Genomic DNA, 22,649 nt, shown 5'->3' with positions numbered 1-22,649 from the left:
TTTAACCAATGAAATAAAGGGAATCCATTCATTTCAAAGTTATATACTAAAAATAGATAGATTTTCCAGTAGTTTAATGATATGATTGGCTCTTGATGGGAAATTCCCTTATGTATTCTTAGAAAAAGAAACACGATGATCGCATGCTTTGGGGAAAGTTTGAAAACAAGATGGAGGTCGCGGAGAAGATGCTCGATTGAAATAAGCTTTTACAGTAATAGCAGGCAGATATAAATGTTTTATTTGGTAAAATATATCTAAATTGAGCTTCCGATGAAGAATTCTAATGATTTGATTCCATGGATATGAATATTACGTTGGAGCAATGACTTTTTCGAGGACGCGTGGATCTAAAAGCATTGATGCGCGTCACCAGTTTCAAAGGTGAAAAAAATCGATACAACTGTGCTCCAATGATCGCACAATGATTGACAACTCAAGTTTAATATTTCTAATACCTGTTTTGAAGACGTTTTGGTTAAAAAAAAACTTTACGGCAGATATATTCAAGAAAGAAATGGAGCCACAAAATCGGATTTCCATGTCCATAAAACGGGTGTCAAAAAAGGACTTGTAGCAGTCATAATTTTATGTTTAAAAAATCTGAAAGTATTGCCAGTAGTTACACAAAGGACTCTTACAATATAATAGTTGTGAAAAGTTAATTTGAAATGAAATTTGACATTAAAATACCAATAATTTCTCATTTAAAATATTTTAAATGTAAAATTTTAGTTTTAAGCTTTTGTAGTTTTTTACTGAGTTGAAATATTAAAAAAATTTCTTCACAATTCTCTTCTTTTGTTTTTTATGGAAAAAAGTTGTGTAGATTGTTATCAGGAAATTCAGTTATAAATTGGTGATAATTAAGATAATCTACTGCATATGCAATTTGAGAGAAATTTATAAATCAGCGTGGCACAGTCAGCGGCTGGAGCTCCTTATCAGCTCGGCACTCAGAGATGCTGTTATCTATAGAATCCCTGGCAGGACAAGGGTTAACATTTTTTGGTAAGCATGCTGGGTCAGCTCCAATATTCTAGATTCAATAGATGAAACACACTATTTATTTATCTAGGCCTAATGTGACCAAAAATGATTCCAAACATCATGATGAATTGTTTTAAGACTTCTCTCTTTATACTTACATTAGACTCGTAATACAGAGCTGTCAGTGTGTAAATGTTAAGGTCATAATTCTGTTTCCGAAGTGGACACCTAAAAAACAAACATTGATGAGATATTCACAATTTACACCTCTACATGTATATTCGGTCACTGTCAACAAAGGGAGGAGTTATGTACTTGCTGGACAAAATATGAAATACTGCTATAAAAAATAAGATGGGGAAATATTGAAATTACACATGTAACATGGAATGACTGAACAAAAGTCGATGAGACATTTTTACTTGTATGTACTAAAAATTTTATTTCACCCAAGGAATTGAAGAAAAATGTTTTGTAGATTGATAACCTAGAATAAATTTTGTGATTTCACAATTTTCAAAAACATAAGTTACAGTATTTTTAGACTTGAAGACCTTAATCTAATAAACATTTAGTAGTCACATAACAAATTCTAAAGACTAAACATGTATAATTAAATATCTGACCCATTTACCTGTCAGATTTCAGTTGTAATGTCTGAGCTTCTTGGTCAAATTTGTCTCCAGCCAGCTTCTTCATTTTGATGGATGTGTGTTCATTCATTTTTAAAACAGATAAATTAACCTGGTGAATTGAAAAAAAAAAAAAATAAAATGTTAAAACTCGCAGCAAGATCCATGAAGTCCAATCAGATAAGGCCAAAAAAAAAAATATGTGTGTTTCCGGTATCATGTCCCTCAAAATTAGGGTAGGTAGGTAGGCAATTACTTTTTTTTTTACTTTTACTTTTTATTTTAACCGAACATTATATTTGACTGTTTTTTAGGTAAAATATATATGATATCAAATATTAACAAGTAATATTTTGTTTTCTAAAGGTAGATAGCAGAACCAATTGCAAGAAATTGATTTACAGAAAAATACATTTGAATTTTTATCACAATTTGATAAAGAAATTTTGTCAAATTTAACTAAAAAAGTAAAATAAAGAATTCAAGATTGTTTTTCAGGCCTATACTTCTACCTTGACCTCATTGTCATTACATGTAAAGACATATTAATATCCATTTCTTTCAAGGCCAATAATGTCAGAGTTAAACCGCCAAAGTTGGCTTCAAAATTATGATCATCTCCAAATAAATTTCCCATAGTCCAGTACCAAAGAAAGTTATATATTGCATTAATTTCGTATACGTGTGGACATTTCTTGAGCTTAAACCCAATGACAACATGTGATGTACTTAGAGTTAATTGATGCACATATAAAATAAGTGATGCAATACATCTGGGGCCACAATTTGACACACTAGCCATATCCTTGAAGTGTTTGTCCAGAGGCTGCCCCTTACATTGCTTTAAATGAATTGGAGTGGATTTTAAAACTGAACTAATCATGCTAATATGGGTCAAAATATTTCTTTTATGCTATGTATTAAATATCATTGGATTCATAATAAATAAAATTTTTCTTATCTATTTACAGAATTTTTTTTGTAATTTTCTATAAATAAATAATTCAGGTGAAGGCAGGTGTAAATCGCAAAATAGATATTTTAAACAAATATGCCAAAATTGTCTTTAAAAACTATGAAATTTATGTGTGATGATATAATTAATGGTTAAATTATTATTTATTATCCATTTTATAAGTTTGATTCCTCAGAAATCAATGTCAATCTTGACAACAAATTTTCAAACTTGCTTGATAAAACTTGATTTCTAAACGTTTTTGAATATTTTAATGATCAAATTCTATTGAAATAATTATTTTCTACACCTTTACATTTATAAATATGTGTAAAATGGAAGATATCCTCTGAATTTCTGAGAAACAGGTAACGAAATCGGCACTGCGCGGTCCCGACGTTCACAAAATTTTCGTATCTTATATTGAAGTATTTTACACGTAAAGATCATTATAATTATCAAACCTTTCCAGAAATATGTAGTTGATAGCTTGAAATTCATGTAATGCTTTACTGGATGAGAAAATATTGCGTATTGACTGAGTTATATGCTCTGAAAACATCGTAAGTAACAGTCCGCCATTTTGAATTTTGGTGGAACTTTCCGAGATTCTTATGTTTTTTAACACAAGTAAATCATGTGATTTCCAACTGTAGTATGATGCAGTCATCTGTTGTTAACCTGCAGGTGGCCGCCTGTGCTCTGATAATTTTATAAACAAGCGGTAATTTCAAGTCAAATCAACAATAAAAATATACACACGTGTCAACATGTGGTCAAAAGTCTTATTAAAGGTTGGATGCTAAGTGTCAAAAGTCGTCATTAAAGGGTAAAGGAGGGAACAATCTAAGGGGAAAAGAGCTATTATATACGCATGTATAATCTTAAAATGCTTGAAAAGACGTTTTTATTTATTTGTTACAAGTGCCTTTTTAACTGCGCGCGTTTTGAAGACTGTAGTTTTAGAACAAATTACGGTACGTAATCCGGATTTGCAATAAAAAGTGCTAGGGTCGGCGTGTAAAATTAGGGTCGGTCGGGAAACCGGAAACACAGGTATTTTTTTTTTGGCCTAAGTTTCAATCTTTATTTAAAATACATGTATTTGTAGACTGTGAATAAAACGAACGAAGAATGTTTTCCTACATACATGTATAACTGAAAAAAAATTGATTACCCCTTGTAGCCCCACCCTACCACAAGGTGGTTTTTGATTTGTATAAAATCTGAGGATGTCTCTGCATAAAAAAGTGCTGTACATTTCTAGGGAAGAAAATTCTCTTCAAAAGGGGACATAATAATATAAATGTTTTCAATGAAGTTCTGTAATTTTCTACCTCAATATTTTTCAGATCTTAATTCTTAAATAATAAGTTTAACTTTCATCAACTCACTTTTATTTTCAATAAAATTGAATAAACTTACATTGACTGTGACCTCCCGTGACCTTGAATCTCTTATTGATGTGCCACAGGTCACATAATCAGAGGTCACGACCTCAATGGGAAAATTGACCTTTCGTATCTCTTGATTCTTCAGTTCCTCTGGAAATTCTGTGCAAAATTCTAAAAAAAAATCAACAGACATTCTATCTGACACCATGTGTACATTAAAATATACCAGAGTAGGCAAAAAGAGAGATAACTCTTACAAGAGTGCATATTTATATCTGCGGTATACAATCGCTACAGTTAGAACCTACTTTTAATGGCCTGGCAGTGCTTCTTGATATGGGGAGGTGTCAGATGTAGAAAGTTGGGGATCTTCATTAATTCTGTGTTGCCGTATTTTCCTGGAGTTAAACGATTTTCTCTCTACAAAGGTAATACAGGCACAAGAACAGATGAAAGACTATTACATCTACAATATTTTTAGAAATATTGCTAAATTGATAGAAATATATGTACAGTCACGTTAAATAAATGTCAGGGTATGTGATTTACCTAATGGTGCTTACATGAAACATATAATAATATTGCTATTAAACTGTTTTTAAAAATTATTCTACAAATCTTGTTCTTCAATTTTCATGAAATCATGTAATTGAGAAATATTTTCAATTATAAACTTCTGAGCTAAAACTAAAATTACAATGACAAAAACAGAAGAAGATTAAAATATCCTATTGACAGACTAAAGTTTTCTTCGACATGACGCCTTACCTTTCTATAACCCTGTCTGACTGGTAGAGGCACCGAGCCGTAACGGAATGGAGCCTTCGTTGCCCAAACATCCGTCCAATCCTGGTCAGTCTGCATACAGTCTGCTCGGGTAATGTTACGTTTCTTCTCTACTTCCTTCTAATATTTTTTTTCAACAATAAAAAAATATATGAAAAACTTAATATTGCAAATAAAAGTAGCCTTTATTGATATCTTTAATTTCTACTTGTCAATGAATCAATGACTCGAATGAGGTCACTTACATCTAGGTTTTTTGTCTTAATTGATACAGTTTAGCTATAAATGAATGCTAAAAAAGAAACATGCTTGCAAGAGTGCTTCTTTTTTACTCTACATACATGATCTTATTTATTTCATAAATCATAATAATTTTAATGTTTGCTCGAGTTTTTAAAGTAATGGGAAGTCATTTTGTAACAAATAGCATGCTAAATAAAGCTCAAAACTTTCCATTCAAACAGAAAATTTTTCCATTTCAATTCACATCTTTGTAAAACATTAATTACTCCATGTGAGTGGAGAGGTATAATTAATTTTATATAAATAAAAGTCATGTTGATTGTTCCTCTTGAATCAACTTAAATTTTAAATAAAACATACATAATATTTTCTATGATCATAATTTATTAATTTTTTTTTGTTCTTACCTTGATGAAAAAGTCATCCTCTTCTTTGTTTCTTAAAATGTTTAAAACTTTAAATTCTTCATCTGTATGAAAAATAAAATACAAATGAATGAAACTTACGAAATATACATGTAATATTCCTAACTTTACCATGTTTACATTCCCAAATTTAATAACTAGAGATATATGTAATGTAGCCTGACATGACCCCTAATTGGTTAGATAGAATATTCTATCATTAAAATGATAAAATGTCTTACAGACCAGATTGTGAGGGCTTGTCCTGAGACACAGTTATATTATTCTATCGTGGCGGTCAGCTGGGTTGATCGCCAGTGGCCAGTTAGCTCAGTTGGTAGAGCACCTGACCGGAGTTTCAGGGGGCCCGGGTTCGAATCCCGTTCTGGTCCGCTGCATTTTCTCCTCTCCCGTTACACTATTAATGGCCTTTTATCGGAAACAGCTTGCACTTCGGTCAAACAGATTGACTATTTCCCTCTACTCCAAGTTCAACACCTGTATACTTGTAAATATATGTCCTGCTCTCTGCACTCCAGAGTACTCTGATTTATGTGTGTTGTCCATTTCAGATTTGACAATGCTGCACACCATGTACATATGTTTATTATATGAAAATTCAAAAAGTAATTATTTTTGTTTAACGGATTTTTATATTAATTTATTAATTTTCCTTCAGAAAAATCCACCATCCCCCCTAATTTCTAGTCCCATGTACAACTACCCTTCACTATCAGCAGTATTAGCTACTGAATGCTATGGTCATCCGAGTTTCCTCGATATAACTAATTTTAAAATGTAAAGTTTTGGTAGTATTTTATTAAATCAATTGATAATGAATATAAATTACCTTCAGCATCCTCGGTAATTCTACTGTAAATGGTACAGCGTTGACTTTGGTGCACCACAGAAGACTTGATATTGAAAGGAAACAATTTTGTGCGAAAAATGTTCCCAATGTTTTTGGAGGCCATTTTGGGCTGAACGTGAAGCAGCGAGATAACGCGAGATTTGTGTGTATTCAGTGGCGCAGCTGTCATGGCGGACGAAATGAAGCAGACAAGTGCCTTACTCAAAAGGCACGAACAATTAAAGCGTTGGGGTGAATCGGAAACAAATAAGGCTGCAGATACACCGAGAGACAAACCTAGAAAAGTTAAATTTCAAGATGGATGTGTATTTTTAGCTGCATGTTCAAGTGGGGACACTGAAGAAGTTGCAAGACTTCTGAGAAGAGGGGCAGATATAAACACTGCCAATGTGGACGGTTTAACAGCCTTACATCAGGTAGATATCACTGTCCACAAGTCAAGTTGAGATATCAGAAGCTATTCCATTTGATAATTTCCTAGAATACAGCATTTATTCTCAGTGATGCTGCATTTATTGCATGAGTTCTCTGCCCCTTGTTGACAGAATTTGACATTTTGCACCTGTAGAACATGCAGAAATTCTTGATTTTAAGATTCACTTAGTTGTGTGTACTTGACTTTGAGAGAATGAGTATTATGAAAAACTGAACAAATCATGCAACTAAATAGCTATACTCAAACCCGAGAGTATATTAATTTTCTTCAGTGAATGCTTGACATTATCAGCTCAAACAAATTTATACAACAGGGTTCGACATTCGCGCTCGTCACCTCGTCATTTCCATCCAGAAATGATTTCGGACGACTTGATTATCAGTCTGGCTTGCCCAAATGACGACCTGGGACAAGTTGGGAATATTTAATAATGATGTTTAATATTTTAAAATAAACTTCATGAGGCCTTGAAAACATATTTTTCTGTAACAAAACCAACCCATTCAACATGTTCAAATTGCAGCCGCTTAGATTTTTCTTCCTGCCAAATCTGCATTCGATCAATCAGCCAATGCAATTTTTACCAAAAGTCTTTAATAAAGTTTTATTTGAGATATAAAATATGTCAACAATCACCTTAAATATAAAGAGTAATAATCATCATTGTAACATCTTGCATTTCCCGTACAACTTTCTGATCATCTGATGATTGTTTTCTGCTGCTAGAGAGCCGTGTTGGGTGTCAACTGTTATATAACACCTGGTTAATTCAGTCCAGGGTTATTTGACCCTATAATTTTTTTTAGGCCTTCATGGTAAGTGAAAATGAATGTTTTAAACTACAAACTTTAGCATTCTGCATGTCAGATTTTGCTTAATATATTTTTGTTTGACAAAATACTGGAAGACATCGTTATATTCCAAAAATCTCTGGTTTAAATTTTTTATTACAAAAACACAACTTTTGTTAATTATCTTAACAAATTTTAAACAATTGCACATTAAGTTTTGTTTCATTTGATATTTTATTTGGACGACCTGAAATTCATTCGGGCAACCTGTGATCATACCAAGGTTGCCCAAATGGCGAGACCAAATTTTGACGAATGTCGAACCCTGATATTGCTTCTTTTTCTTCCACTAATCATGCTAATGAAGAACTAGTTCAGATTGTGATCAATATCTCTCTTCGTAAGAGATGGGCACACAAGAGATTAACTCCAGTAATATTATTTTTGTTTAAAAAGAAAAAAATGCTCATAAAATAAATGACCATGCTTGAGAATATTAGGTGTCTCAATATTCATTTACTAAGATTTACATATGACCCAGTGATTTGATTTACCTGTATTCAGAGGTGGAGAAAAGTTTAGAAGTAAGAATTTCCCTTTATTTATAATGCCTAATTATATAGTAAACAATAACTTTTGCTCGGGTCAGCTAAAATAAGGAAATTATACCTTGTTCTTGGCAGATATATCATAGGTGATTCGCTGTTTGTTTTCATGAGGAATAAACCTTGGAATATTTACATGTAATATATATCTTATATTGTTGTAGAAGTTAAATCATTATTAATCTCCTGTATGAAAGACCTTGATTTTCTCAAATTTTTGGTTGAGAATGTCAAATGATATTATAAAGATGGTTGAAGATGAATGCACATTTGAAAGTATCTTTGCTGTATCAACTGCAATATAATTATAAATATCAGTCAGTGGTTTTCCCTTTCAAAAGGCCATTATGTATATTGACCATTTCAATTACTTGTGGCGGTCAGCTGGGTTCGATTACCGGTGGCCAGATAGCTCAGTTAGATGAACGCTTGGCTAGAGATTCGGGGCCTGGGTTCAAATCCCAGTCTGATCTGCTGCATTTTCCTCCTTTCCTGTTACACAGTGTGTCATGCCATGCCCTTGGACTGACAGGTGTGAGGCCTGCCAGAGATGAGCCTGGGTTGGGTTCTTTGGAGGGCCGAAGACCTTTATTTAAAGAGGGACGAATGTAGTGGTCAGCCGGGTTTGATCTCTGGTAGTCAAGTAGAGCACCTCACTGGAGATTCAAGTCCGCTGCATTTTTCTCCTTTCCCGCAACATTATGAAATCTTAAATACAGTGCCAGTTAGAAATTTGAAAGCGCAATGACATGCATTTTCCCCATAAAATCAACACTCAGATATGTTGTTAATATTGTGTCTGTGATTTACATTATAAATGTACACCTCTTCATGTTTCTTTATGCCACTTTACATGTTTAGTATACATTATTGCAATTATCCCCCATTTATTAAATTTGTTGTGAAAATGCACAAAAATGGTTGATTAAAAGATTTTCATGATTGATTTATATTGCCTACGTCAATTAGTAGTGCATCTAGTCATCTAGTATATACAGCTGTATATATATATTTAATTCCTATAGTATGTAGCTTTTTATCACAAGCTCTGATTGGTTAAAAGTCAAGTGCAATTTTCATACACCCGACTTGTGCTGGGGGAAAAAAAGAATGTGATGTCACAATGCACAGTTTCTCGATCATATATATAAAGCTAATAGCATGATGTCACAATGCATTGTATAGGGTGCACTAAATCTTATGGATAGCTTGAAACACAGTTGATTAGACTTACGTTTACAAAAAATTTATTTGGGTACATAGAAATTTTTTTTTTTGAAAAGTTATGGCAAAGAGTAAAATTTGGAATTATTAGGCAAACTTCACAAAATCATAGCTTTAAATGAGAAAACACTTAACATATGCTAAAAATTTAGTTTATGTGGATATAATATTTTACATTTGATGAGCAGTAATTTACCTCTTTTGGTTTTTTTCTGGCATTTAAATTATAAATGCTAAATTGTACATTTGTAACTCATTAGGAAGGTTGCTCGGTGCCCTTTGTGACACAGGTTTTATGATTCATCATCAGAATCCTTTAAGATTTTTAAACCCCCAGTACAGTTCATGTTGTACTTTTTAAAAAAAAATGTGATAATGTGAAATTCATGTGCGTGATGTCTATATCCCTATTGTACAAAGTGTATTCTCAAGTGATTAACAAGCCCCCATCATCTCCATTCTGAGGAGGCAGAAGAAACACTTATGGGGAGTTATTGTTTATACATTCCAGTATGATAACAGGCTGGTCTGTAGCTGAGTGGAATGTCTGTGTATTGTTATATACATGCGTATAAATTCATATTTTTGATAAAGACAATTTGTTAGTTTCTTAGATGTACTTATGATTTAGGTATTGTTTAAATATTATAATTGATGTACTGGGAATTTGTAATTGAAAATTAATTGTTTTATTTGATCTTCAGAAAGAGCATTGCTGCACGTGTTTGTAATTTCTCAAACTTGACATCTCTCTCTCCATCCCACAGTATCGATGCTATTAGCTCATAATTGTTATCAGGTTTATGGTCAGATCTTAGACTGGTGTTTCTTTGAATTTGTTATGCTTACTCAAATTGTTTCCTGTGTTATAAATTAATGTCATTGAGCTTTCCCCAAACTTTACTACTGTCTTTTAACTTGTTTCATTGGTTCATTTATGAAATGTGGGAGGAGTTTTCAAAGATGAGACATGCCTGAGTTTATTTGTAATTCACTCTCACTTTAGGAATTTTTGTGTAAAAATGTAAATTTTGATTTTGTACTTTTGGACTTGAATAAATTCTAAACTTTAACCAGGAATTATCATTTCAAAACAATATAATTATTACATGGTGGAGAATCTAAATTTTTTGGACGACGGTATCCTGTATAAAAACTTTGAACATTTTGGATTGTGTTCACTTTATTCAAATATTACTGAAAATGTCAGGAAACTTTGGAGATAAACCAACTCAACATCGTTCATCATCTTCATTGGATTATTCGATTCTCGGAGATTTTACCAATTTATAGTGGTGCCGAGATTCATGGGGAAATTGTAAAATTCAGTTTTACAGAAGCGCTACAACCCGCATTTTCTGAACTTATGTGCTCAGTCATGTTCAGTATTTATGTCCCACTATCCACATATTTTTCCTTTCGTTCCGTGGATGAGGATTCCCAACAGGATGATGTAAATGGACCAGGCCCCGACTTCGAAGCTTTCCCTGTTCTCAAAAATGACTGTCCAACCATTTGCTGAATTTCTGTGCTCAGTCGTGGTCGATATGCATGTCCCCGTATCCTTGCACTTTTCGTTTCGTTCCCTTGATGAGGATTTACCGCAGGATCGTGCAAATTGTACCAATGGATCCGGGACCGAAACGTTCCCCGTTCTTCAAAATGACTATCCACCCAACCATTTTCTAAACCTAATTATAAGAAACACGATGTTTGGAAATCGTTCGTTACCTACAGGACTTAATTCCTCTAATACCGAAGGTCGAGCCACAGGGAGTCAAGAGCTGGCCGTACCTGCAGCGGTTTCTTGCGTAAATTCACGCCATGCCAAAGTCAGTGAAGCTGTCCCATCGCTCTTAATTGACTGTTAAAGTTTTTTTTTTTTTTGTTTAAAAGCAATGATTCTGAGATGTACATATGTTAATGCATGCGACAAGTTAGTTATTTTAGTACTTTTCACATAGACCTGTATATTCCTTACAGTTGCATGAAAGTAGTTTTTTTTGTTGTTTATTACGATTTGCGATATCGATGTGCTATTGGTGTGTTTTGTTTTTAATATCATTATAATTATGCGTTGGTACGAGTGTGTCTATTTTGCTTAAGTTTTTTTAACTGCAAGAGCTTAGTACACATTTCTCGTAGTGCTAATTACTAATGGGTATTGGTCACAATTTGAGCTACCAATGTGAAGTAGCTGTTGTGAGAGATAGTTTGTATACTTCTGAGGCGTAATGATGCCTGGAGTTGATACGTTTTTTTTTTTTATCAGGATGTCATATATCGTTTCTTTTGCAACTTTGTTATAATGTACAGCTTGAAAGTAAGCGCCAGTACGGTAACAATGTTATGAGTGTTGCATAAAGCGATGACATGCTTGATATGAGGCATGATCCCTTTTTGTAAATATATGTGTATAACTTTGTTTGATACTTTTTGATCTGTATTAATTTACAGTGTTTCATATGTATGTTTATGTAATTACGGATGTTTTATTCCACAAGTATTACAGCTTATACATATTGTTGAAAACGGTAGAAATTGAGAAGGTAGGAATTACTAGTATGCGATATTTGTGGCATACAGCGTGTGATATGAAAATTTTGTATTGGTTTGATATTGTAATTGCTTTTCTAACCAAGGATGTTTTATTCCGACAGGGTTATACCTTATGCAATTCTACATAGTATTAGTATGCAGTATTTGTGGCATACATCGTGTAACATAAAAATTTTGTGTTGGTTTGATATCTAACCAAGGATGTTTTATTCCAACAGGGTTATACCTTATGCAATTACGTAATTGAATATTGTTTTATCTTTATTTGAAAGTGGTATGATTTATTCTAACCGAGGATGTGTTATTCCATACAGGTTATACTTTGAACAACCATATTCGATAATTTGTTGTTTACATTTTTTTTTACTATGCATTGCAGCGCAAGTTATGAGTTCTTATGATGCACTCTGATTTGAATATTATGTTCGTATGAATGTGAGAATGTTTGATGGTACCAATGAATGGTGTATACATGCTTCGAAAACATTTTATTCACTTCTGATTTCATCACTAGAATGTATTTTTCTTCTTGTACATGTATTATATTTTCTTCATTATCATTTTGTGTAACATTTCTTTTGTGTGCGTATTTTATGATTGTCTTTATCGTTTAATGTTTAAAATTGTATGCCAATTTTTTTAGGGGGCGGATGTTATATACATGCGTATAAATTCATATTTTTGATAAAGACAATTTGTTAGTTTCTTAGATGTACTTATGATTTAGGTATTGTTTAAATATTATAATTGATGTACTGGGAATTTGTAATTGAAAATTAATTGTTTTATTTGATCTTCAGAAAGAGCATTGCTGCATGTGTTTGTAATTTCTCAAACTTGACATCTCTCTCTCCATCCCACGGTATCGATGCTATTAGCTCATAATTGTTATCAGGTTTATGGTCAGATCTTAGACTGGTGTTTCTTTGAATTTGTTATGCTTACTCAAATTGTTTCCTGTGTTATAAATTAATGTCATTGAGCTTTCCCCAAACTTTACTACTGTCTTTTAACTTGTTTCATTGGTTCATTTATGAAATGTGGGAGGAGTTTTCAAAGATGAGACATGCCTGAGTTTATTTGTAATTCACTCTCACTTTAGGAATTTTTGTGTAAAAATGTAAATTTTGATTTTGTACTTTTGGACTTGAATAAATTCTAAACTTTAACCAGGAATTATCATTTCAAAACAATATAATTATTACAGTATGTGTTAGGCAAGGCGAACCAGTGATTGTGATATAATATTCCCCCCATGGGGGAGCATCAGAGGGGTGTTATTTTACTATTGCTGTGTAATAGCCGAGTTTGATTACCCCCCAATTATCTCCGTGTTGTATGGTACAAATCAGAGGGTACCTGTCGTACCTCTCTCTCTGTGCTGCCTCAGCTGGGTTGTATCAAATGGAACAGAGTCTCTTGTTTTTATTTTTGTTCTCTTTGCTATTTCACCTGTAGTAATAAAACTTAATTAAACAGCATTTTATTCAGTAATCATGATAATGGTAGAAAGACTATTAGGAAGGTGTATATACCTATATAAAAGTGAATACCCCCAACTTGTGGATATTATTAAATCAGACAATTATATGATCATAGATAAGAACAATCTGGTATTTTGAATAACATTGCAGATTCAGCATGATCAGTGCTTCATTGGTTTGTACATGTATTTATGTATTATCTCCCACCTGTTTATTGTCAACTGTTACATGAAACATTGATAGATGTATTATATATAGAGAATCTACTTCACAAAAACAACATCAACAAAAATTCCAGAGTCTTACAAATAAAGAAAAAAAAAATTAGTTTAATAAAAAAGAAAAAAAATTGAAGATTCCTGTCCACTTTAAGGAAAAAATTGTACAAGGTATCAAATAATCCTTTTACATTGGTAAATACCACAAAATAAACTAAAAAGTTGTACATCTGTGTTCCTATCATATATTAGCTCTATTTATATAACATAGAGTTGCATTTTTAATTCTAGGCCTGTACAGATGACAATTAGTCTATAGTGGAGTTTTTACTCTATTTATTTAACACTGAGCTACTTGTTTAATTCCAGGCATGTATAGATGACAATCAGTCTATAGTGGAGTTTTTTCTCTATTTAACACTGAGTTACTTGTATAATTCCAGGCCTGTATAGATGACAATCAGTCTATGGTGGAGTTTTTGGTGGAGAATGGAGCCGATGTGGATGTATGTGATAATGAGGGCTGGACGCCGCTTCACGCCACAGCGTCGTGTGGATTTACAGAAATCGCCAGGTGATTCTGATAGGACAGGATTGTGATTTAAATAATCTAATTATAACAACATAGAGAAGTTGTATTTTAAACTCTGTACTCTAGTGTGCAAATCATCTTTTGATCTCTCAACAATTTTATTGATAAAAATTCATTAAGAGCAATTTATTTAGACATCATTCTGTGAAAGTCTGAAGGCTTTTTAACTTCAAAGCTAACAATAATATAAATCCTTGTGACATCGTTGTCTGATATCTGTGAGTCCTGTTGTAGATATCTGCTGGAACAGAAGGCTAACGTAGCTGCTGTGAACAATGACGGAGATCTCGCCATCGACATCTGTGAGGACAAGGAGATGAGGAAAATCCTCCAGGAAGAGATGGACAATCAGGGTAGGTATCCCAGCAGCCAACAGTGAAAATGGTGGTGTATCCTACAAGTCAACAGCCAAAATGGTGGTGTATCCCACAGATCAGCAGCCAAAATGGTTGTGACTGTCCCAGCAGTCAACAGTCAATGAAGTAGAGTGTTCCACAGTCACTTGTCAAAATGGTGGTGTATCTCACCAGTTAATGAACAGAACAACTTATAAATTTGGAAATAGATTTCTCTGTTAGCTCTGGGGTCATAAAATTTAAAATGAGATCACTTGATTTCAGTCTCACTTTCTACTATTCATTTCTTTTGTAAAAAGGAGACTGAGATTAAAAGTAAGCTTGTTTATGGCCCTGGAACCATGGGCCTGTTTTACAAAAGAACTTATGACTTAGACCAAAGCTTTATTCTGCTTGTAACTTTCAATATACATTGATTTTAAAATGGTTTTAATCTTTTTGAATGGATTGAAGACAGATATTTTCATTTTAGCAATTTTAAAAGGAATCGATAAAGAATAATTTTGCAAAATTTTATCAAAAGATTTTTTAGTCTTAGTCAAACATTCTTTTGTAAAGTGGGCCCGAATTCTGTAACTTTTTACATGATTTAAAAAGGAGTTTATATTTCTATGTAGACATTGGTCTCTCTTAGAAATAACAGTACTATTTGATGACTGGGAGTCTTTTAAGACACACAAGTTTTGCATTCAAACTAAAAAAAAATGTTTCACTCTAAAACCATGAACACCATACAATAAAATCCTTTAAAGGTGAAGTATGATATTTAGCATATTTTTTTCATACTGCTGCATTACATAATCTTTGTATAAATGATAAACAATATATTTGACTAAATAACAAATCCTGTGCGATGGATTTACTACCTTTGTACTTTTGTGACTGTGTTACTTCTACTCAGCCGGTTTAATTGTCGGGGATGATTTTCCTGTGTAAACAGTTTATCCCCGTTCTTCACACTTCCTGTAACAAGTGCTCTGTCAGTCAGGCTATCTTCTCAGTCTTACCACTTACATATTATTGACAAAACATTAATTTAAAAAAAACGCACCTGTTGAATGGTTTATAATTGTAATTATACAGCAAAAAAAAAATGTATATAAAAATTTGAAATTTAATTTTGCTTTTGTAGAACTAATTAAAAGATAAATGTATGAAGAAAGCTAATTATGATATAAATTAGGTTGCTCTGTTGTAAAGGTAGCACAGAAAAGATTACTCACTGGATTTTGAGTATTGAAATTTAAAGTTAGAATTGGTTTGGTTTTTGTCAATAGTTTTGATATCTCGTTGGTATTCACATGATTATTATGTGTTGAAATAGTTAAGATTCAACAGTTATGCAAATTATCACATGTTTCCAACTATCCTTGATGCTTAGGTATACCCAATATAGTAGACAGTGATTTCTTGAATATATATATATCACATTAACAATTTTAAACCTATGAGAATTGAAGTAATAACTATGTAACATATCATGAGGCATTGTCTGAATGGTGTCCCCTGTTTGGTTTTACAGGAGTGGATGCTGATGTAGCCAGGTCAGAGGAGGAAAACCAGATGTTACAGGACGCCAACAAATGGCTGAACAACAAGTCTGTCAAGGAGAAGAAGCACCCCAAAACTGGAGCCACCGCCCTCCATGTGGCCGCCGCCAAGGGCTACATGAAGGTCATCAAGTGAGTTATAAATCTGTATAGTCAGTCAGAAGAAGACCTAGACTGTGTGTTAAATTACTGTTGTACATACCTTGTACTATTAAAGGACTTAATATTTTGTTTTTCATCAAAATGTTTCTGTATTATGATATGGATGGCCCAAATTTGTATATCTGACATAGAAAAAAAATCAAAAATACATTAGAATTTTGGCAATTTATTTGAAAAAATAAAAATTCATTCTGAACAAAAGTAGAATGCAACAGAAAACACATTTTTTGCTTGTTTCAGTATCCTGTTGAAGGCTGGGGCGGATGTGAACTCTCAGGATTACGATGGATGGACCCCCCTCCATGCCGCCGCTCACTGGGGTCAGGAGGAGGCCTGTAAAGTCCTGGTGGACCACATGTGTGACATGCAGATCAAAAACAATGCTGTAAGTGTAAACAGATCAAAAACAATGCTGTAAGTGTAAACAGATCAAAAACAATGCTGTAAGTGTAAACAGATCAAAAACAATGCTGTAAGTGTATACAGATCAAAAACAATGCTGTAAGTGTATACAGATCAAAAACAATGCTGTAAGTTAACATTCAGCACTGACTAACTGTGTGATTGGGTATTATCTTTAATGCAGAAAAAAAGCATCAATGATTTTGCATCAAGTTTAAGGATAGATCATTAAGAGAGAAAGTCAGAGATAAACAGGATAAATGAAAGTTCATTTGGTCATGGATTATTTCATTAAGCTTTAAAAATTTTCCAAATAATATACGTATATGTATGTAAATTTGACTAGCCTGTTTGACTACCACTGACTTGTATTGTATAACCATCTACTAGGCTTATTTTGGTATCTTAATTTTTACGATTCACTCAGTGAGATTACTGCAGTGTAGACGAGGAATACTGTATACACTGACTCTTCATCTGGTTCATAAGAATTCTTGATTGGTTTATTTTACAGGGACAGACTGCATATGATGTGGCAGACTCAGATATACTCAAACTTTTAGAAGAACTCGAAAAGAAACAGGAATCTGTAAGTAAACCAGTCTTATTCATGTTCATCAGTTTCTGATGTAGGGCTTTCAAAATCATTGAGCAATATTTTCATCGGTCGAAAATTACAAGTTTAAAGAATTCACATATATCACTTATGAATAAATATGTTAAACATGATTAAACATGCAGGAATGAAATTTTGAGGTAATATACAAATGAATACTGAAATTTCTACAATGTGCTGGAGAAAATTCTGAATTTTAAGAATCTGTTTCATTTCCCTATAGAAAAAAGACCTGAAGGACTCGCAGAACGAAGTGATCCCCACCCGGCCACACCACCAGAAGAGGAGGTATGTGGCTCTTATGATAAATCATATGATAGATAACGGTGTGAGAAGGGGCCTGGTCCATACTATAGATAGGAAAGCCTTCATAACTTATCATATGTACAATATCAGAGGCCTGTCCAACAGAGCGAACGTTCGAGAGCACTCGCTAAAATTCCTTGTACCCTCAATAGTAAAGTTTGCAAGTACTCGCTTTGTTGAACAGGCCTCTGATTTGATTTTTTTTAAAGCATGAAAACATGGAAAGACTTTTAATCAATTGATAATTTGGCAGTTTTTATGATAGTGCAGTTTGTCTTTTCTCCCTTCTGTGTTGACTAGAATATTATCCTGATTATTTTGATAGTTTTTGTAGAATTTTTTCACATTGTTGCATTTTTAAAAATAACTTTTGGGGTGCAAATGTTCATAAAATTTTCCTTTCAATTTATGCATGATTTTATTAAAAACTGCACGCTTTTATATGTTTATTTTGTTTCTTTCAATTGTGATTTGCAATTCAAATTTTCTTTTTTATTTATCAATTACATACACTGTATATACATGTACAGCATATGCAATTCTAGGCAAAAGCACAATAGGAACATTGAATTTTGTAATATTATTTCTGTTCATTTGTTACTCAATCTTTATACCATTTACACATACATGTATAGTTTAGTTTTGACACTTTAATGAGATTAAGAAACCAGTTTTGTTATTTCATGCTATCAAACTAGTATATGCATGAATACTTTAATCATGGTTACATAAACGCAGTGTTTTCCCTTTATTTAAGTGTAAAAGGATAGAGATCAGTTGTAACAGGCTATGAGCTGAGGTTTATGAACAGAATCTCTGTGGACCTTACAACAAATTTTTATTTCAAAGCGGCATTTTTGTCAGTTGAAGCAGTCAATTTTGCCGATAGCCGGTTCTTAGGGAAAACACTGAAATGAGAGAATATTTTTAAGTAACACTGAGAAAAACTGCACTAAAAAAATGATTATACTTACATTTATATACTATATATACAGTTGAACTTTGGTATCTCAAAAACCAATATCTTGAATACCTTGGATATGTTGAAGTGATTTCAAAATCCCTTTTTATTTATTCTTCATTTATATTACCTCTGATATTTTAAATCCTTGGATATCTCAAAGTTTATTCTCAGTCCCATCAAGTTTGAGATAACTAGGTTTGACTGTTGAAGGTTTTTGTCTAAAATAAAAACCTGTTAAAGTGACACTGATCTTAGAGAGAAACTATATACCTTTTCTTGTGTATGTTATTTTCAGCCGGAGTGATTCCACAAGGTTCCTTATATTTTTTTGTACTTATGTAATCATATCAGTGCATTTAATAGGGGTCAAAGTCACAGGTTGTACGAGACTGGAAAATAACTTCAAGGGAGGGAACTCAAAAACTTTAAAATAACCTTGAGTTAAATGTAATCCTTATTTATGGATGCACCCTTCTCAACTCAAGGATAAGAAAAAGTAATAAGGAAAAAAGTGATCTGCAAAAAAGTATGCTAACGTTTTGAAAATGAAAGATCATCAGAATTATCATATGATAGTCCTATATGGTGTTGTATTTCCTGTGACTGTTGCCCTCTTGATAAATGCTCTGAAATTTAGACTACCTGGCTTGGGAGTTTGGCAAAGTTATTTATAGTAACGCTTAGCTTTGTTTGACTGCTCTCTCTAGTGTATACATTTCATTACCAGCCGTGATGATTGTGATTTTTTAATAGCTTTTTCTTCATAAAAAATATGTTTCTTTTAGGAAAAATATTTTTAGAAATCTATATATGTATGAAGTATAAAAAAGCCTCTCTTAATAATATATGGTCACTTGGAGGGACTTAATCTACTGCTCACAGTTTGACCTATGTTTAACCATGCCTACTTAACGAATCTGTTGACACCAGTTTAACTTGTTTTTCATTTGGACCCCATCTAATTCTGCTGCCCACCTTCAGTAAAATCTATGTAGGCAGTAAGGAATTCTATCTGCAGAATCAAAGTTAATATTAGGAATGGTATTGCAGGAGGGGACTAGATATATATGGGAAGGCAAGATGTAGACACCTGAAATCAGGTTAAACCAAGGGGACTTACTCCAGATCCAGTTCTGATGCAGATTTCGGGTTATTTCAGCCAGTGAAAAAGCCTTTCCTCTCTCCATCATTTGTCAAAGTTTTTTAAATCTCAAAGCAAACTTTAGGATTTCAATTGTTCATCACATTTTGTAATGATCTACTCATTTAAAACAAAACAAAAACAAACAAACAAAAGAACACCCCCCCCCCACACATTTTCTACAGATATATTATTCTGCTTCCTTTTAATGATATTGAATGGCAAATCTTGAGGATAAGAATTAATCCCTCATTTGTACAGATGTATACCTATTTTACTCCCCACTGATTTTAAACCTGCACCTCTTCACTCCACTCTCCGCTGACCATTAATAAGTGTCCACCCCTCCCCCCAAAAGGCATGATTTACCAGTTTCTGTAAACTGTTTTAACTATAGCATAAGTCTGCATGAGGAGATAAGCAACTAAAATTGACAAAGACTGATGCACCATTTTAGAAATGACACACATTTTGTAGACTGGGGGTAGAATTTAGAGAGGTTCAATTAGAGGGGTTTAAAGTAGTGCAGATATTGTAGTGTAAATTAGAGTAGCCCCCTACCCCCTTAACTCTTCATACATCGCATGTAATTGTATTAGATTTGTTTAAATTCTGAAATAACAAATGTTTGATGGTTGTTAAGAAACAGTGGTGATATACTCTAAGTTAATGAAGTGACGAAGAGTGTGATGTATAAATTGCTATACATAAAGAATGGAAGTAGCAAGATGGGATGGTAACCAGTTCATGTTCACTTGGCTTAACCATGTTTATCATATGTTAACTGGTGCAAATTTGTCATAAAAAGATGTAAAGGCAGAAAGTGTACATATCTGAGTAAATTTGTAGATCAAATTTAAATATTCGATAGTTTGAGACTCTTGCTCAAAATTTGTGTTTTAAAAAAATGAGAAAAAATAGCAGAATTTTTCTTTTTAAAGTTCCCAAGCTTAGGGATTTAACTGCATTCTTTGATGTTATTAAGGCCTTTTTGATAACTTTTTAACTTGACAAATAAAGAATTTTGGAATGTGCACTGTTTGAAGAACAAATTACCCAATAGTTAAAGTATTTGTGTAAATAGACTCCGATGGCATTGTTAAACCCTCGTGCCTGTTGGAGAAATTCTAATTGTGTGCATTCGAGAGACCCAATTTTAATAAAATTATCCATAAAAACTAGGAACCCATTTTGAATTCATATGGTGTCATTTGAGGGTTGAGTGATATAATTTGTTTAGAGAGAGGATATATTAAGATAAAACATTTGAGCATTAATGGCAGCATGACCTTGCATTACACAGTGACAGCTGATTCATTCATGCGTGTATGTAAAGTTACAGTGGACTAAGACAGTGTTGTTTGGGAATATTAGATCGGGGAGGAATTTAAGGTGACCATGGGATGCGTAAGGTAAGGGGAGGCAACTGATCTTAAATAGACCTTAAAGAATAAAATAAATCACTGGGCTAGGTATATGGAAATGGAATGTTGGTAATATTTTTTTCCCTTACTGTTCACAGTGTCTAAATCTATTTCAAATGAGAATTTTTGTGTATCATTTTGGACTTTAGAAGATGTCGGTTATTAACGATGTTTCCTTTAATGAATTTGTTGCAATTCAAACAGGATTTGTTTGGAATGAAAGTAAAGTTGTTTTGTATGCATGATTCATTCAGTAAGAATTTAAAACAATGTCCACACTTATTCACTAGAGGCATGTGCTACAACCTACTTGTCAGTGTTTGAATTACAAATTACACATCCCTGCCCACTGATTTGACTTGTACACATGCATTATATCATGCATAATTTTTTCTCGTTATAACATACATAAATCAATTGATTGGTTTTGGTTGGAATTTCTTCTTTTTCAACATATTTCATGTTTTTGATTGATTGATTTTTTTATTTTTTTTTTTTGATAGAATTTTTAAAGAAATTTTATTTGAATCAATTCTGCCTTATGATTCAAAAAATTATTAAGAATGTGTATACCAATATGTTTGATGAATCCGAGAGTAATGTATATGATCATGACCTGTTTTTCCCCTAATTAATTTTCACACATGGTCAGTACCTCTTATCCCCTTATGTTATTTGTGCCTTAACTTAAGACAGTTCTGCAATTGTAAATAATTATAAGACCTATTTCTATTTAATCTAGGGACAATGCCTCACAAAATTTCATTTCCGACTTCGACAGGTACATATGCTATGTAAAGCCTCCCATGTTCTTATTAAAACTTGCATGGTGTGATTATAAATGTAACGGACTACACTCGTTATAAATATGCTTCTTATAAAAATCAACCATTCCCAAGCCTCAGAACTTTATAACAGATAGCACCAATTATCTTAAATGGTCACAATTTCCAAATTAACAAAAAAAAAAAGGAAAAAAAATTATTTAAACATTTGATTATTGATTAGTCCAAGAAAATAGCAAATTGTCACAAAGTTTAATATGGACCAATTTTGACTGAGTAATTTCGTACTTAAATTCAATTCTAATTTGAATGTTGCGATGATTGAAAGTGTGACTATGTCAGATGGTTTGTTTAGAGCACAGTGTGTCTGTCTGTTGGTGGCTGGTCTTAATTACTCAGTACTAAGGGATTTTGCTATTCTGCGGATTCAGATATTAAACTTAAAATCCAATTTGCTGCCTTATGGAAATAACCCAGTAATCTCTGTTGACCATGTTAACACAGTTTTTGCTATCGCACTTGCCAGAGACAGCGTGTGTTGTTTGAATTGGGGGGTGTTTTACTGGCCTCAAACTTCTACTAATGCTCTCTATCTCTTTACTTTATAAATCTGCTGCAATTGTCAAATTACTGTAAAGCTGTTTTTGTCAATTCTGTTTTTCATATTTTCCAACCATATACCACTGTGTCTTGATGCAGAACTCCATATAATTCTGTTTATATATTTAAGTGATTTTAAGTTTTAGCAGTGAAATGAAG

The 22,649-nt window shown here is 32.9% G+C and overlaps 2 protein-coding genes across 17 annotated transcripts in view; one reads left to right on the top strand and one right to left on the bottom strand.

Moving 5' to 3' along the window:
- Positions 1–1,148: 1,148 nt before the first annotated feature.
- On the bottom strand, positions 1,149–6,409 carry LOC134230707 (small ribosomal subunit protein mS35-like; the record flags this gene model as incomplete). Its single annotated transcript, XM_062712550.1, has 7 exons — positions 6,255–6,409; positions 5,408–5,469; positions 4,740–4,877; positions 4,280–4,391; positions 4,003–4,142; positions 1,625–1,734; positions 1,149–1,218 (listed from the first exon to the last, which is right to left on the bottom strand). Coding segments are annotated over exons 1-7 (756 nt in total), but the record flags the coding sequence as incomplete, so codon positions are not given.
- Positions 6,408–22,649, top strand: part of LOC134230704 (protein phosphatase 1 regulatory subunit 12A-like) — a 36,365-nt gene continuing 20,123 nt past the window's right edge. For 8 of the 16 annotated variants that reach the window (XM_062712546.1, XM_062712542.1, XM_062712539.1 and 5 more), the window contains exons 1-8: positions 6,410–6,691; positions 14,036–14,166; positions 14,419–14,537; positions 16,063–16,222; positions 16,493–16,637; positions 17,169–17,243; positions 17,494–17,558; positions 18,836–18,853. In XM_062712546.1, coding sequence (XP_062568530.1) covers positions 6,443–6,691; positions 14,036–14,166; positions 14,419–14,537; positions 16,063–16,222; positions 16,493–16,637; positions 17,169–17,243; positions 17,494–17,558; positions 18,836–18,853 — 962 coding nt within the window. In that variant the 5' untranslated portion in view covers positions 6,410–6,442. Of the gene's footprint in view, positions 6,692–14,035; positions 14,167–14,418; positions 14,538–16,062; positions 16,223–16,492; positions 16,638–17,168; positions 17,244–17,493; positions 17,559–18,835; positions 18,854–22,649 lie in introns of all 16 variants that reach the window. The other 8 variants (XM_062712548.1, XM_062712547.1, XM_062712534.1 and 5 more) reach the window with 3 other exon arrangements.

The sequence above is a fragment of the Saccostrea cucullata genome, unplaced genomic scaffold (genome assembly GCF_032062105.1).
Source record: "Saccostrea cucullata isolate Sc308-1 unplaced genomic scaffold, CSIRO_AGI_Scuc_v1 ctg4626, whole genome shotgun sequence".
NCBI lineage: Eukaryota > Metazoa > Mollusca > Bivalvia > Ostreida > Ostreidae > Saccostrea > Saccostrea cuccullata.
The sequence above is the reverse complement of the archived record's forward strand: the minus strand, read 5'-3'. Positions and strand labels throughout refer to the sequence as shown.